Source organism: Bombina bombina, chromosome 7, assembly GCF_027579735.1.
Source record: "Bombina bombina isolate aBomBom1 chromosome 7, aBomBom1.pri, whole genome shotgun sequence".
In the NCBI taxonomy this organism is placed as follows: Eukaryota; Metazoa; Chordata; class Amphibia; order Anura; family Bombinatoridae; genus Bombina; species Bombina bombina.
This window is the reverse complement of record NC_069505.1, coordinates 120,118,429-120,137,102: the sequence shown is the minus strand read 5'-3', so window position 1 is coordinate 120,137,102 and position 18,674 is coordinate 120,118,429. Positions and strand designations below refer to the sequence as shown.

Below are 18,674 nucleotides of genomic sequence, written 5' to 3'. Positions count from 1 at the left end.
AGCTACAGCCCCAAGAATCTTTACAAAGGTTCAAGGGTTGCTTTTGGCGGTCCTAAGGCCGTGGGGCATAGCAGTAGCCCCTTATTTAGACGACATCCTGATACAGGCGTCAAACTTCCAAATTGCCAAGTCTCATACGGACGTATTACTGGCATTTCTGAGGTCGCATGGGTGGAAAGTGAACGAGGAAAAGTGTTCTCTATCCCCACTCACAAGAGTTTCCTTTCTAGGGACTCTGATAGATTCTGTAGAAATGAAAATTTACCTTGACTGAGTCCAGGTTATCAAAGCTTCTAAATTCCTGTTGGGTTCTTCATTCCATTCCGTGCCCTTTGGTGGCTCAGTGTATGGAAGTAATCGGCTTAATGGTAGCGGCAATGGACATAGTGCCGTTTGCACGCTTACATCTCAGACCGCTGCAACTATGCAGGCTCAGTCAGTGGAGCGGGGATTACACAGATTTGGCCCCTCAACTGAATCTGGACCAAGAGACCAGGGATCCTCTTCCTGGTGGCTATCTCGGGTCCATCTGTCCAAAGGTATGACCTTCGCAGGCCAGATTGGACTATTGTAACAACAAATGCCAGCCTTCTAGGTTGGGGTGCAGTCTGGAACTCCCTGAAGGCTCAGGGATCGTGGACTCAGGAGGAGTCTCTCCTTCCAATAAATATTCTCGAACTAAGAGCGATATTCAAGGCTCTTCAGGTTTGGCCTCAGTTAGCAACTCTGAGGTACATTAGATTTCAGTCGGTCAACATCACGACTGTAGCTTACATCAACCATCGAGGGGGAACAAGAAGTTCCCTAGAGATGTTAGAAGTTTCAAAAATAATTCACTGGGCAGAGATTCACTCTTGCCACCTATCAGCTATCCATATCCCAGGTGTAGAGCACTGGGAGGCGGATTTTCTAAGTCGTCAGACTTTTCATCCGGGAGAGTGGGAACTCCATCCGGAGGTATTTGCACAACTGATTCTCCTTTGGGGCAAACCAGAACTGGATCTCATGGCGTCTCGCCAGAACGCCAAGCTTCCGTGTTACGGATCCAGGTCCAGGGATCCCAAGGCGACACTGATAGATACTCTAGCAGCGCCCTGGTCTTTCAACCTGGCTTATGTGTTTCCACCGTTTCCTCTGCTCCCTCGACTGATTGCCAAGATCAAGCAGGAGAGAGCATCGGTGATTCTGATAGCACCTGCGTGGCCACGCAGGACCTGGTATGCAGATCTAGTGGACATGTCATCCTTTCCACCATGGTCTCTGCCTCTGAGACAGGACCTTCTACTTCAGGGTCCTTTCAACCATCCAAATCTAATTTCTCTGAGGCTGACTGCCTGGAGATTGAATGCTTGATTTTATCAAAGCGTGGCTTCTATGAGTCAGTTATTGATACCTTAATACAGGCACGAAAGCCTGTCACCAGGAAAATTTACCATAAGGTATGACGTAGATATCTTTATTGGTGTGAATCCAAGGGTTACTCATGGAGTAAGGTCAGGATTCCTAGGATTTTATCTTTTCTCCAAGAAGGTTTGGAAAAAGGATTGTCAGCTAGTTTCTTAAAGGGACAGATTTTTGCTCTGTCTATTCTTTTGCACTAGCGTCTGGCAGATGTTCCAGACGTTCAGGCATTTTGTCAGGCTTTAGTTTGAATCAAGCCTGTGTTTAAACCTGTTGCCCCACCATGGAGCTTAAACTTGGTTCTTAAGGTTCTTCAAGGAGTTCCGTTTGAACCTCTTCATTCCATAGATATCAAACTTTTATCTTGGAAAGTTCTTTTTTTTTTTTTTTTTTTTATATTTTTTTGTAGCTATTTCCTCGGCTCGTAGAGTCTCTGAGCTATCTGCCTTACAATGTGATTCTCCTTATCTGATTTTTCATACGGATAAGGTAGTCCTGCGTACCAAACCTGGGTTCTTACCTAAGGTGGTATCTAACAAGAATATCAATCAAGAGATTGTGGTTCAATCCTTGTGTTACACAATCTGGACATTGTCTGTGCTTTAAAGTTTTACTTACAAGCTACTAAAGATTTTCGTCAAACATCTGCATTGTTTGTTGTCTACTCTGGACAGAGGAGAGGTCAAAAGGCTTTGGCAACCTCTTTTTTTCTTTTTGGCTAAGAAGCTTAATCCGCTTAGCCTATGAGACTGCTGGACAGCAGCCTCCTGAAAGGATTACAGCTCATTCCACTAGAGCTGTGGCTTCCACTTGGGCCTTTAAAAGTGAGGCTTCTGTTGAACAGATTTGCAAGGCGGCGACTTGGTCTTCGCTTCATACTTTTTCAAATTTTTACAAATTTGATACTTTTGCTTCTTCGGAGGCTATATTTGGGAGAGAGGTTTTACAGGCAGTGGTTCCTTCCATTTAAGTTCCTGCCTTGTCCCTCCCTTCATCCGTGTACTTTAGCTTTGGTATTGGTATCCCACAAGTAATGGATGATCCGTGGACTGGATACACCTTACAAGAGAAAACACAATTTATGCTTACCTGATAAATTTATTTCTCTTGTGGTGTATCCAGTCCACGGCCCGCCCTGTCATTTTAAGGCAGGTAATTTTTAAATTTAAACTACAGTTACCACTACACCCTATGGTTCCTCCTTTCTCGGCTTGTTTTCGGTCGAATGACTGGCTATGACAGTTAGGGGAGGTGCTATATTACAGCTCTGCTGTGGGTGTCCTCTTGCAACTTCCTGTAGGGAATGAGAATATCCCACAAGTAATGGATGATCCGTGGACTGGATACACCACAAGAGAAATAAATTTATCAGGTAAGCATAAATTGTGTTATATATATATATATATATATATATATATATATATATATATATATATATATGTGTGTGTGTGTACTAATGTGGATAGATTATAATCCCACTGAATCTTCTTTGTTTCAGGTCTAATTTTTGTTTTCTTCTTTTGTCTTCAGAATGACCTTCTCTTTCTGAAAGTCACCAGCCAGCTACACCATCTCAGTATTAAATGTGCAATACATGTTTTACATGCTAACAAGTTTAACCCAAACTGCCTTCGTAGACGACCTGCTGATGAGGTACAGTAACTGAATTCAGAGCTACCCACCATCTTGCATATTGTGTGGTTGTCTCGCGGTTGGGAACTCTGCCCCACTGTCCCTTCCTTTCAGGGCAAAAATTCTGGTTTCCAAGCATTGCGACCTCTCCCACTGTTGGGAGGAATGTAGCTGTGTGCAGTCGTTCACTTATGTTGAAGGAAGGGAAGCCTTGTTCTGGGCAGACCAACAATTTCCATGTCTGGAAGTCTCTCATTTTTTTCTTTTTTACTTCTGTTTAACAGAATAACATCTCCCCTTCGGAAGTGGTCCAGTGGTCCAATCACAGAGTTATGGAGTGGCTGAGGTCAGTAGACCTGGCAGAATACGCACCAAACCTCCGCGGCAGTGGCGTTCATGGTGGCCTTGTTGTAAGGATACTTTATTATATGTTCTTGTGTTTGTAAAATAAAATTAAATACAATTAACAGAATATAAAACTCAATGCAACCTCTTGATAAAGTTTCTACAGTTTTGGTTCTAGCTAATAATGTGCAAGGAGCATATGTACATATGGCCCATGCAGCTGTAGCATTTATTGTAATGACAATAACCCCGTTTCTATCATTGCTGAAAAGTACATCACCACAATCTCTCTGAGCAGGGGACATATTTGTATGAGAGTGCATAGGGTTCATATGCTCTGTGTACAGTTAAAGCTAGCACTTCTACTGGGAAAACTTTTGCTAATAATTGGGCATTGAACAGTAAAGTCCAAAATAAATTTCACAATTCAGATAAAACATACAATTTTCCAATTTACTTCTGTTCTAATTTGCTTTATTTTAGTATCCTTTGTTGAAAAGCGTACTAGGCTCCATTAATTGGTTGCTGCAAATATATGCCTCTTGTCATTGGCTCAGCCGATGTTACGCTAGCTCCCAATAGTGCATTTGTGCTTCTTTAACAAAAGATGCCAAGAGAATTAAGCAAATGATAGCAGAAGTAAATTTAAAAAAATTATATAAAATTTGTGTCTGTTGTTCTGTCTAAATATATGTTCTGTCTAAATCTTGAATTAAATATTTTGGTTTTCACATCCCTTTTAACTAAATGGCAAAAAAATATTTTGCACTCATTACATCAAGAAATATATAGGCCCCATTTATCAAACTGCTTGAACAACAGTGCACTGAAACGCCCCCAAAGCTGATTACACTGCTTCATAAATGAGGAGCGGCCATAGCTTCAAAGTAATATTATTTCAATGCTGTCTATATACAGTATGTACAGTATGGAAACTCCTTCATTCATGCACAGAAGAGGTTGTGATAAAGGTCTTATAAAGTTAATATTCATGTGTAAACATCACAATATCATTCTGAAAGTTATGGTGCTTGATTATTAGTTTTTATTGTGATGGTGAATGAGAGTTGTACTCTGCCTAGGCATGTAGAATATATATAGATATGCCATGGTGCTCCTGCATTTGTACAATGTGCCTGCTCAAAGAGTCATTGGCAGTTTATAATCATGTCTGTATTATGAGATTGCCGGGTCTCGGGTTGTATATAGACAGCAATCTCAGGTGTAGAGGTCATGTGTATGAGCCGTATCCCACATATGAAGGGCAGCTATAACTAAATAGTATAACTTGATATATAATGTATTTTGTGCTACGTTGCACTTGACTTTTACTTTATGAGATGAGTATTTTATTCTGGCTCTTGCATATACATGTGTCCTTTTTGAGATGACATTGCTGACTGGTCATCACATAACAAAATGGATAAAAACAGATAATAAGGGAGGCGCTAAAAGCCAAAGATATCACCACTTAAAAGGTTTTAATAAAACACATATACAGACAAATGACACATATAAAAGGGACGTCTCCCCAAAATTTATACTATACAATGCTAAATGTTAAAAGCTTAAATTAATATAAATCTATGTAAATATTTAATAAAGCATCCACAGGTCTAAAAACTCTGAAGTAGTATCACTATATATGTTAAACAATAATATGCATATGTCACGATTCGTGCAAATTATCAAGTCTTTGCTCCATATAATATGAGGAAAAAAGTCAGTCTTAACAATAGTGCACCTTCCGTTAAGCAAATAACCACCAAGCTGCCAGTTAAATATGAATATAGCTGCCAATCAAGAACAGAAGTTATACACTTTCTCTTATTTGTATTCCAAAATGTTCTTACTGCATCATAAAGTGTTATTTAGCACATTTTTCTGCCATGTACTTTACCAGATACTTCTTAGTGGGGTGAGAACTTTCCTCCCTCGCTCGGTATTAACCTCGAGCGGGTCCGACTGAGATTTTGCGGCGTCTGACGTCACTGAAAGAGGTTCCGGTTAGGGAAATAGGCCGGTTCTTGCGCTTGCTTCTATTCACTGCAATCACGGTCCTCACAGATGAACCCTGCACTTAGTGCTATTTGCACGCAAGGGTCTAGATGACTGGGCAATGTGGTGGGTATCCCAAACTTCTTCCAAACACAGGCCCCACAGATGTTATATTCCTTTGTAAGGAAATGGTTCCAAACTCATTAATAACCAGGGTTATGTATAGGAATCCAAAGATGTGTAAATAGTTGTCAACAAATAATAACACTGCCAACACAACAACGCATTTCGCCCTCCTATGGGCTTTATCATGATATTGATATCTTACATAGATTTATATTAATTTAAGCTTTTAATATTTAGCATTGTATATTATAAATTTTGGGGAGACGTCCCTTTTATATGTATCATTTGTCTGAATATGTGTTTTATTAAAACCTTTTAAGTGGTGATACCTTTGGCTTTTAGCGCCTCCCTTATTATCTGTTTTTATCCATTTAATCTTATTTTAGACAATTGTAGGGATATTGTCTTTTAAGGGGGTGTTTGGTATCAGTTTGTCCTAGCGCACCTTATCTTTGTATCTAACCATCACATAACAAAGCCAAGTGTATGCTTGGTGAGGGATAATCTGAATATTTGCTGTCATGATTAGGCAAAATGCAATGTTCAGTAGATCAGACTTACTATGTTGATATTGTTTTACCAGATACTTGAACCTCGTTTTAATGCTGACACACTGGCTATGCTGCTAAACATTCCACCTCAGAAGACCTTATTGAGAAGACACCTAGCAACTAATTTCAACTTACTAATTGGCCCTGAAGCTCAGCAGGAGAAGAGAGAAATTATGGAAAGCACAACTTACACACCCCTCTCTACCACTGCCAAAGTCCGGGTAGGTGTCCTTTATCAAGGACATAATTCTTGTTACTTAAAAACTAATATTTAGATAGCAGCTAACAGAAGTGGCACTATAACAAAGTGGTTCTTGAGCAGGACACTCACATAGATTGCCAGCTAAATGCTTACGCCGCTTAATGAATTCTACTCAATAGTCATATGGGCGGACATGATGTAAACAGGTTTCATAGACTTTAGAGTGTCCCTTTATCTGAGCATAAGTTATCACATTGATTTCCTGAAGCACAATAGAAAGTTAGTAGTTACTATACCTAGCTATAATCGGAACAAATTCTTCTCTATTTTGAAATTAATGGTCTGAAGAAAACCTTTTATTGGTGATAATTTAAACATCATTAATATCTGAGCTATTCAGGGTTCTCTTAAATTAAATATATATTCTTCTATATTTCAGCCAAAGAAACTTGGGTTGTCACATTTTGGAAACCTTCGTAAGAAGAAATTTGATGACTCCACAGACTATGTGTGTCCTGTGGACACAAGTAACGGTACCCAAAAAAGCTACGGAGATTTTAAAATCCCAAGTACTGTCCCTTCCAAAGACCTGGGCAACCTGGAGCAGGTGGGCAAACTAATCTGATGGCATCTGCATCCAACGTCATATCATTGTCCTCAGTGTTTATCAAAGCTTGCAAATAACCCTGCTTCTCCATGCCAACCCCCTTACCAACATCATCAGCATGGCTTCATCAAGGCGATCCGATGAACAGTTTTATAGACCTTTTTATTTTTTCTATAAGATATTTTATTATGAGATGAACCAAGGAATTCTTAATATTTTTATCAAATCAAGCATGAAAAAGTTATTGGATCAGCCTGAAATAACCGACACATTGGATGTTTTTAGGATTTAACTTTTTATGGAATTTAGTTTTTAACATAACTGCAAATATTTAAATACATCTAGGACAAATAACGGTGTAAATATTCATACATACTTTATATTGCGCAAGTGTAAAAAAAATGTAATTTGGAAAAAAATGTGCAATTATAACGTCAAAATGAAAGTGTTCTGTATATTTTACATAGTGAATCGATTACTACAATTGTGCGATAATTCTTTATATATTTCATTTAGTCAAGGAAATGGAAATCCCATAAAGAAATAAAAAACTTTTCAACGTTTTCATCGGGGCATTGATTTTATGTATGCCAAACATCTAACATACTTAATTTCACCCTCATTTGCATGGTGTGTATATGTATGCATTGATAATTAACTCTAAAGTAATTTTGCAATCATAAAAACTTGCTTAGTATAACTGTAAAATCGAATTAAAGGGATAATAAATCCAAAAAATGTCTTTATTGATCAGATAGTTTTATTTAAATTGTTATTTAAAGGGATACTAAACCAAATGGTTCCTTTTATAATTCAGATAGTGCATGCAATTTTATGCAACTTTCTAATTTACTCCTATTATCAATTTTTCTTCGTTTTCTTGCTATCTTTATTTAAAAAGCAGGAATGTAAAGCTTAGGAGCCCGCTCATTTTTGGTTCAGAACCTGGGTTACTCTTGCTTATTGGTTTGCTGCATGTAGTTATCAATAAGCGAGCGCTATCCTGGGTGCTGAACCTAAAATGGGCTGACTCCAAAGCTTTGTATTCCTGCTTTTTAAATAAAGATAGCAAGAGAAAGAAGAAAAATTGATGATAGGAGTAAATTATAAAGTTGCTTAAAATTGGATGCTCTATCTGAATCATAAAAGAAACCATTTGGTTTAGTATCCCTTTAAATAAGAATTTGTTGTTGTGGGAGGGATCACCAAATAAATAGGAATATTAAAGGAGTATGGAAGTTAAAATTAATTTTTCATGTTTCGGTAAGAAAGTACAATAATAATTTTTTTTTTTAAAAAATCCAATTTACTGCCATTATTAAATGCCACTTCTTTCTGTGAAAGCATACTCAGGTAGGCTCAGTAATGTACATGTGTCTGAGCACTATATGGCAGCCATGTTGCAGTTTAATGCATGTGCACATTCCCAAATGTACCTTTAGTATGCTTAAGGACTTTGAGTTCCAACAAAGGCTAACAAAAGACAGAGGAAATTTGAGTCAATTGGAATGCTTTCAAAAAATTGTACACTCCGATTTCAATTATGAAATTGTAATGTCCTCTAATAGTCTACACCACTAGTTGCCCAAATTTTAAAAGTGACCTAATTTCTCTTTAATTTTACCTAAATTAAAGGGATACTAAACCCAAGTTTTTTCTTTAAAGGAACAGTCAAGTCCAAAAAAAACTATCATGTTTCAAATAGGGCATGTCATTTTAAACAATTTTCCAATTTACTTTTATCAATAATTTTGCTTTGTTCTCTAGGTATTCTTAGCTGAAAGCTAAACCTAGGAAGACTCATATGATAATTTATAAGCCCTTGAAGGCCGCCTCTTATCACATGCTTTTTTATTTGCTTTTCACAACCTGGGAGAGCTAGTTCATTTGAGTCATATAGATAACATTGTGATCACGCTTGTGGCAGACACTGCACTAGTTAGCTGAAAGGAAAGTCAATAGATAATAAATAAAATGTCATGTGATCAGGGGGCTGTCAGAAGATGAGAAACTGACAAGAGAAAGACGACGGCACTACCAATGCTGTGCCCCACTGGTTTTCAAATTTCTTCTCAGAATATGAGAAATACCAATAGTAATTAGGGAGACCGGGTGCTGTACATAGGGAAAGACTAACTCTCAAATATCAATTGCCGTAGGCAATTGCAAGAATGTACTTGAGTAGCACTCACCAGCAATTGATCTATTTAGGTCCAATGCTACCTTAGGTAAAGAAGCCCAAAGAGGGGCGATTAAACTTAACTTTTATTTGGTTGGTTAAAATCTTTACAACACATTAAAATCCACAAACAGTGTGAGGTGAGGGAATGCTGTTCCAAAAAAGGAGTAGACCATTAGTACATTTTTGGTAAATCCAAGGGAAAATACCCTCACTATTGTGGGGTGCTACAAAATACCTCGGGTGTCACCCTTTTATATATAGGGTCCTGAGTTATATCTCAGGTGTAGCTGATCCCCCAATAGTTGTGTGTAGTCCACAGTGTGAGGAGTGTGATTACTAATTCAGATTTGTGTTTTATTTTTATTTTGGGAACCAAAATGTAACGGTCCCCAACAGTTCTTTGCCACTCCTTTGTTGGAGGATAAAATAGAATTACCACCAGACTAGCTGTGCTAGGGGGTCTATCAGCTGCTTCGTACTGGGTTAGGTGGATATGCCTATATTGTGGAGATTGTAACTGGGGGGCGATATAGCACGTCTATGTAGAGAAATTGTTTAACCCACTTATCTACGAGGGTTGGAAGGTATTCTCCTGTTTATATGTGGGATCAGGTTGGTCGTGCTACAGTATTTATCTGATATTACAGATATTCTTTACTGGCGTATAGATAGCCCTGTAGGTTAATTAGAATTATTTATAGGTATCAACACATGTTATTATAATTCCATATAGAGAGCTAAATATACATATAAGTTCAGTACGATATTAATTTATTGATACTGAATATCTGTTATAGTGTGCGGTGCTTCTACTCGTATCGTAATACTTTGTATCTGGAGGGCCTGAATGGCGAAAGCGTGCAGAGCTTAGCTGTCAAAAGACAGTAGTAGTATTCAGAAAAAATTGTTGCCTTATTAGATACTGATCTCCTATAGGTCCAAATAGCTGGTTTCTATACCTGTGATATCAACAAACTGCCCCTGCTTGATTATATATATATAGGTTTTCTTAGTATTGCGGATACACCTATAAATTCCTTATCGTAAAGTAGGGCTTAACAGTATACTTCATCAGTCATTACTGTCTATATTAACCCCCCGTTTTTTCAAGTTTTGCTCCCCAGTATAATATGCAGATGTAGGAGTATGTAATTTGTTTAGCCGGAGGTTTTCTGTGGTTAGCGTTAATGCAGTGGCTAAGCAGTTATAATAGCCTAGATGGTAAAATTAGAGTTACCGTTTGGCCTTCCCAGCTTATAGTATAAACACAATTATCAATCCCTTAACATTCAGGGTTGTAGTACCCTCTAACCGTAATAGATTAATTTCTGTTTTGTCTATTTTTGCGGTAGTGATTAGTAAAGTACTAATGCTAACTATTGACAGCTTGTCTGGCTAGAGGATCTCGAATCCACACACTGGTTCACACATGTACCATTTTAAATTATTTTTCTAATTAAACATTCATACACCAAGTCACACTGTTGGAAAAGTTAAAAGGGAGAAAAGTTCTCCAACTGCCCTGACATGTTTCGCCACGAAGGCTTTGTCAAAGGTGGGGCGCACGACCAACCTGATCCCACATATAAACAGGAGAATACCTTCCAACCCTCGTAGATAAGTGGGTTAAACAATTTCTCTACATAGACGTGCTATATCGCCCCCCAGTTACAATCTCCACAATATAGGCATATCCACCTAACCCAGTACGAAGCAGCTGATAGACCCCCTAGCACAGCTAGTCTGGTGGTAATTCTATTTTATCCTCCAACAAAGGAGTGGCAAAGAACTGTTGGGGACCGTTACATTTTGGTTCCCAAAATAAAAATAAAACACAAATCTGAATTAGTAATCACACTCCTCACACTGTGGACTACACACAACTATTGGGGGATCAGCTACACCTGAGATATAACTCAGGACCCTATATATAAAAGGGTGACACCCGAGGTATTTTGTAGCACCCCACAATAGTGAGGGTATTTTCCCTTGGATTTACCAAAAATGTACTAATGGTCTACTCCTTTTTTGGAACAGCATTCCCTCACCTCACACTGTTTGTGGATTTTAATGTGTTGTAAAGATTTTAACCAACCAAATAAAAGTTAAGTTTTAATCGCCCCTCTTTGGGCTTCTTTACCTAAGGTAGCATTGGACCTAAATAGATCAATTGCTGGTGAGTGCTACTCAAGTACATTCTTGCAATTGCCTACGGCAATTGATATTTGAGGGCTGTCAGAAGATGCTTAGATACAAGTTATTCACAAAGGTAAAAAGTATATTAATATAACTGTGTTAATGCAAAACTGTGGAATGGGTAATAAAGGGATTATCTATCTTTTTAAACAACAAAAATTCCAGTGTTGACTGTCCCTTTAATGATTCAGATAGAGCCTGTAATTTTAAGCAACTTTCTAATTTAGACCTATCATTCGTTTTTGTTCTTTTGCTATCTTTATGTAAAAAGAAGGAATTTAAAGCTTAGGAGCCAACCCATTTTAGGTTCAGCACCCTGGATAGCACTTGCTTATTGGTGACTACATTTAGCAAACCAATAAGCAAGCATAACCTAGGTTCTCAACCAAAAATGGGCCGGGTCTTACGCTATACATTCATGCAATTCAAATAAAGATAGCAAGAGAACAAAGAACCATTTGATAATAGGGGTAAATTAGAAAGTTGCTTAAAACTATGCATGCTCTATCTAAATCATTAAAGAAAAAAAATGGGTTTAGTGTCCCTTTAATTTATGAATCCTGAACCTTGCAATGAAATACCTGCATACTTGCGGATACTATTATTTAGATGTGAGTTCTATAAATTTCACTTATATAAAGAAGCATTTTGTTAATAATTATTTCCTTGTCTGTAGAAATCTATAATTTTGTAACTTTACTTTAATTATTAATGTATTTCTTACCTTTTAAGTCGTCAGTGGAGTTTAATACAAAAGCGATTGCATACGTGTTATTGATTTCCACGCATAGTCATTGCAGAGAGAGAAAATCAGGCAGAAATATATTCTGAAAACAAAGACTGGTTCTCCTTCACATACAACTGATCAGTCTATAAAAGCTTCTCAGGAAATAGATTTTCTATAAAATACAGATCTTAAAAACTTACACATTTTGTGCATTTTGCTTTCAACTGATAACAGTGCATGACTAATTGCATGTTTGCTATGTTACATTATGGACAAAATGTATTATCCCTGCAAGTATTGAACCTGTCACATGGCAAAAAGTAACATTGCACAAGAGGTTTCTTGCGCATTGTCGCCCTCTGCTAAGGTGCAACCGATTACGCTAGAGTAGGGCATGTCAATCACTCATAACGAGCGAGTGTCTGGGTGATATAATCTCACCACCCATTTGATGACGTTGAGGAAAAAAAGAGGAGGTTTCTGCTTCTTAAATCTGCAAACCTGCTCCACATAGCCAAAAAAAGCTGCAAATGCCACTTAATAAATCTAGCCCTATACCTAAAATATATGTTTATTGCACAGGTCCTTTTATATTTCAGCCTCAGATACTTTCTTAGACTTATTGGTGGTAATGATTTTGAATGTCGGTAATACAAAATTGTAAGTAATTCTTATTCATTTATTTTTCCATAGAACATCTAACAAATGTATTGAAAATGTTAAACTTCCCTAAAATATTTTACATGTGTATCAAACTTTCCCATGCATGTATTGCTCACATGAAATTTAATACCAACCACAGATACATAGTAACTGGACAAAAATTGCAATTTTATCCTTTTTTTTTTTTTTTTTAAATATTTATTTTTCAAATTTTCAAACATACATAAAACATAAAAAAGAAGTAGTTAATAAGCCAATTATATGGAGATACAACTCCAAAAAAGAAATAATACATATAATATTACTAGTATTGCAGCTTACATACTCATTGTGTTTTCTCCTTTATAGGTAGAAATGTTACTACACTCTTACACTTGCTTATAAGGCCATCACCTATCTACTACAGCAGAGTAATCTGTAGACCCAACTCCTATTCATATATTTTCCCTTTCTTTTCCTTCCCTTTTCTATGTCTTAGCATAACAATGTTTATCCAGTCAAAACACAAATTCCATATAATCTATTCGACTGGCAGTATACATTTTAAACAAACGGGGGGGGGAAGGGGAATATAAGCCGGACAAGGGCAGGTAGGTACAGCGGCATCCTCTGACCTCACTCCCACCTCTCCCCCTCCTCCCCCCCCCAACCAAGCCCTTGGGAAATGGCCAGCAAATACTTGTAGTTGGACATAAGGGGTTTTCTTGAATGGATTAACTAACCTAATTTGGGCTGAAAGTGGGCATGATAAGATAAACATCTTCCAGACGCTCATCAGTTGGATTTTGTAAACTATATTGTTCAAAGGTATATTGAGTGACTAGCGCTTTCTTTAATTCTTTCAGACTAGGAGCTGTTTTGGCCTTCCAAGATCTTAATAAGATACGACCCAACAATATAATCGTATTAATTAATTTAAGGCTTTGCCGAGCAATCTGTGGTTTCGCCAGGAAAAATATTTCTATCGGTTGAATATCATATTCTAACTTAAGAGTCACTTTCATCCAATAGAAAATTTTAGCCCAAAACTGGCCAATCTTTGTGCAGGCCCAAAAGCAGTGCAGTATATACGCACTAGGAGCACTACATCTGGTACATACTTTCCCTATCTTATACCATCTAGATAATCTATCCGGTGTTAAATAGGTCATTAGAGATAACTTAATCTGTGATTCCCTCCACAGAGTCAAGACCCAATTTTTCTCTATTACTTTGAAGGAGTTCGTTATGACTGGACCATCTATCTCTGGAAATATCTTGCTCCATTTTTCAACAATATACTCTACCTGCTCTTCTGAGGGCTTTTGATTGAATAACGCATAGAATGGACCGATTGAATAAAACCCTATTTGAAACAAATTTATCCTAGTTTGTATCTCCCGAAGTGCCCAGTCTGTCCCATATCTTTGCTTTAACTCAAATATTAGATGTCTTAGCTGTAAATAGGCATAAAAGTCTTTGTTCGAAAGACCATATTGGTTGCTTAATTCCCGAAACAAGACTGGTTTAAGATCTGCATCTGCATTTGGTTGATATATACTAACCCTTTAATAGCCCAGTCTCTAAAAACTCTATCGGACAACCCTGGTGGAAAAGTCGGGTTGCCAATAATTGGTAAATATCTAGAAACATATGGAGAGCAATCTAGTATCCCGCAAAGTTTTTGCCATGCTAAAATTATATATCTAAATGTTATTAACGCAAAGATCATCGAAGGTAAAGTAGTAATTGGGCAATGTAAAATAGCGCCTAAGCGGAAAGGTGCTATCAAAGAAGTATCCCAAGCAACCGCAGCCACTTGATCTTGTTCTGTTAACCAGTCTACAGCGATCTTAACACGTGTCGCTAAACTATAAAACTGTATATTAGGAAGATTAAGACCTGCCGCTTCTTTATTATTCATTAATCTAGAGACTGAAATACGAACATTTGCGCCTTTCCATATGAATTTAGCACATGACTTGTTGTATTTAATTATATCAGCCCTATGTATAGGCACTGGAATATTCTGAATAAAATAAACCAGTTTCGGTTTGAGCGTAACTCTTGCTGTTAACTTAATAGGCAAATTTATCCAATCTTCCATTTTTTTCTTGCAATCTAAAAAGCATTTAGAAAAGTTCAGATTATACCATTCCTCTGGATTTATACTAAGTTTAATACCTAAATATGTTATCTGAGATGTTTCCCTAAAAGGGTACTTTGCTCTCTTTTATTTATCCACAAGAGTTCGGATTTTGACATGTTAATTTTTAACCGGAAATTAAACCAAAAGTTTCAAACATATCTAGCACAAGTGGGAGCGTCTTCCTAGTATTACTCAGACATAAAAGTATGTCATCTGCATACATTAATACTCTGAATTTCTGGTCACCTATCTGAATTCCGTCCAATTGTTGGAGAAACCAAATTGCTAATGGCTCTAGAGATATATTAAAAAGTAGTGGGAACAATGGGCAACCTTGCCGCGTACCCCTTTGTAATACTAGGCGCTGTGATAAATCCCCATTGACAAGCAGCGACGAGTTCGGTGCCGAATAAATTTGTACATCTGCCCTGTTAATCCAAACTGTTCCAAAGAAAAAAATTAATGTTTCCAAGAGATACGGTCGAACGCCTTTTCGGCGTCAACCGTTAATAAGGCTAAGTCAACCATATCTCTATGTCCAGATATTCTAAATTTGTTCCAGAAGAAGTCTAATAGAGTCATGATCTTTCTTATATTTTTTGCTGGGTTTCTCCCGACCATAAAGCCCGCTTGGTTCTCATGAATTATTAGCCCTAAATGTGGACTCAGTCTTTTTGCTAAAATCGATGCTAACAACTTATAGTCCGCATTTAACACGGAAATGGGCCTATATGAATCAGGGAGTTCTAAATCTTTATTTTTTTTAGGAATCAAGGATTCTACCGCAGCTGCAAAATATGGGGAACATTTATTATTCTTAATAAAATAGAAGTTGAATAACTCAACCAATGAAGGGACTGTCTGCTGTTGGAGAATCCTATAAAATTCTATAGGCAAACAATCTGGACCTGCTGCTTTGTTGGTTTTTGCTGCCCTAATAGCCGCAATAATCTCCTCTGTCATAATCGGGCTATTAATTTCTGCCAGTATTTCGGTTGAAATTTTAGGTATCTTGATTTTGTCCCAAAAGGTTTTCCTGCTGTCTACATCATGTTCTTCTGCTCTGTATATCTTGGTAAAATAATCATAAAATACTTTGGTAATATCAGTATTATTGGTAAATCTACCATTATTAGCTCTGATAGCCATAATATTATTCCTATTAGTAACTTTAGTTAACCTTGCCAAGAACTTCGCTGATCTCCCGGCAAAACCCCCATAGATTTTTTTTGTCTTTGTAATTCTAGCGCAGACTTTTGTTTAATATATATATCATAGGCTAATCTGGCATCTATATATTTCTGCCAATTAACGGCCGATCACACCTCTAGATATACTCTGTATATGTTCTTAACTTGGTTAGACAATTGTAGTTCCTGCTGATTGGCTCTTCTTTTACACTTACACATATAATTCTTAATTTCCCCTCGTAGGACAGCTTTAGCTGCTTCCCAAAAAAGTTCATGTTTATCTTTATATGCAATTTTAAATCTATAGTACTCTTGCCATTGATTACACAGCCAGTTATGAAAATGAACATCATTAGCCAGATATTTAGGGAAGAAAATAGTCTGATTAACAGACCTATCCGTTCCGGATATATTTAATGTCAAGGTAATCACTGCGTGATCGGAAATTACTATATTCCCTATATCTGCTTTCCACTCAAGACCACTTAAAAATTCTGGGATTAAAAAGAAGTCTATCGGGACAGTGATTGTTGGTCCTTTGATAGACATGTAAAAGCTCTCAGATCTGGATGTTGCAGATGCCGGATGTCTATTAGACCCAGTTCTGAACACATTTTCTGCAAAATATGAGTTTTCCTCTCACGTATACATCTAGGGGCTTTACTATCTCTGTCCACGGTAGAGTCCGCTATTAAGTTAAAATCCCCCGCAATTATAAGATTGTGGCTAGTAAATTTATGTAAATGTTGTACCATCTTATCCCAAAACTCTTTGTCAACTATATTAGGACGATATATATTACATAATACATATCGGGTTTTATTATACATTAATTCTATAATTTAAAAAAAACGACCTTCCTGGTCTATATGCGTAGATTCTATTTTATATTCGAGAGTTTTATTAAAGAGGATTGCTACTCCTCTCTTGCGTGCATTATACGGTGAAGCTATAACTTCTCCAACCCACTTGGTCCGGAGTTTCGGCACCTCGGCTACTTTTAAATGTATCTCTTGTAGAAAAGCAATATCAGGTTTCATTTTCGCTAAATGTTTGATTATTGCTTTTCTCTTTATTGGGGAAGTTATTCCCCCAACATTCCAAGATGTTAATTTAAGTGGAGCCAGCATAACATCTTATAAAAAGCCATTTCTAACTCTCTCACAAGGGGGTAGAAGGAGAGAGGATAGGAGGAGCAAGGGGGTAGGCAGAGCAAGGGGGTAGGAGGAGAGAGGAGGGGAAACCAGAGGAGAGGGGGGAAAAAAATGGAAAAAGGAAAGGGAACCATAAAAAAAGGGAATTTTTATTACCTATTCCATAAAATAAAACCATTCCACAATCCTGTGGATATAAAACACAACATATACAGTCAAAAATAACCAACATGATTCAACTGAAAACCAACTCTACCCCCAGAGCCATGCATTCTAACTGTTGCAGCCTCATCAAATACCCATTTCTTTACACAAATACCTTGCTTCACTGCTATTGTTTAATGTGTAAGCAATACCTGCTTTACTCACTAGAAGTTTTACGGGGTATACCAATCGAACATTGCATTCTGCTTTCAAAAATCTATCAAAAAAAGGGGGACATTTCTCTTCTTTTAGCTGAAGTCTCAGCTGAGAAATCTTGAAAAATCATTATTTTATGTGAGTGAATATTTAAAGCATTAAGTTTCCTATAATATTTCAAGCACAGCATTTTGTCCTGGTAGTTCACAAATTTAAAAATGACTGGTCTAGGTTTGGACAATGTATTCTTCTCTTAATTTTATCCTTTCTTTCCCTTTAAGGGCTTGAATGGACTCTTCATAGGTCTTGTGAGGGATAATTGAACAAAGTTTGAGTAGTGATTATTGGCCACATTAATCGGGGCCATGAGATTTAGATGGTTACATTTATACCACAATCCAAATATCTCCAGAAATATGTGGAACCATTTGTCATTGATGGAATAAACTGCTAAAAATGAGGCAAATGTGCGATAGTCTCCATCTTCAGCTGCTTCATCACCTTTCTGTAGTCAAGCCCATGAGTGCCTGGTATAGATGTCAATGCAGTTCTAAACCTGTCCAATACCAAGTGACTGAAGCCACATGGGGTCATTAATTCAGAATAGTCTATAGTATAATTGCCAAGAGGGGTTTGGTAGTATTCAGTTTATATATAGTCTATTCTGCAGTATGATCCAGCTGTTCATGGGCATGGTGGATGCACCAATAGCACTGACTACAGGACAGTGAAGTAATTGCCATGCTGAGCATTTACTCTGTGATTTCAGATTTAACTGGTAATTGCATTTGGACTTTTCAGCACTAAACAAATGCATTAGATGGCGGCCGCAAGCAACGATCGGCAATATTCAGAGCCGGATTTATTCTTGTAAAAGTGCAACACACTGATATCTGGATTTGCACTTTCACAAGAACAAATCTGGCTTTAAAAACTGCAGAATGCAGCTTGCAGCCGCCATCTTCAGCATCCGTTTAGTGCCAAAAAGTCTGAATGCAAATTTCTTAAAGCATAAGCAGAAACAGATTGTGTTTTAAAAAAAACAACAAAGCATCTTGCAAAATTAGCAGCTAGAAATTCTCAGTGTAACCCCTGCCTACAGCTAGATAAGTGCACATAGATGCTGAGAACTTAAGCTGCATTCTGTTTCCTCTGAGCATGCCCAAAACCTGACTTTGGCTTTCATTGAACAGTAAACCAGCTCATGTTACT

General features: G+C 37.4%; 1 protein-coding gene across 10 annotated transcripts in view; it reads left to right on the top strand.

The window, feature by feature from the left end:
- PPFIBP2 (PPFIA binding protein 2) overlaps positions 1-7,425 on the top strand; it is a 315,010-nt gene extending 307,585 nt beyond the window's left edge. For all 10 annotated transcript variants that reach the window (XM_053720270.1, XM_053720273.1, XM_053720274.1 and 7 more), the window contains 4 exons: positions 2,932-3,054; positions 3,318-3,443; positions 6,086-6,274; positions 6,695-7,425. In XM_053720270.1, the coding sequence (XP_053576245.1) occupies positions 2,932-3,054; positions 3,318-3,443; positions 6,086-6,274; positions 6,695-6,880 (624 nt within the window). In that variant the 3' untranslated portion in view covers positions 6,881-7,425. The remainder of the gene's footprint in view (positions 1-2,931; positions 3,055-3,317; positions 3,444-6,085; positions 6,275-6,694) is intronic.
- Positions 7,426-18,674: the final 11,249 nt, after the last annotated feature.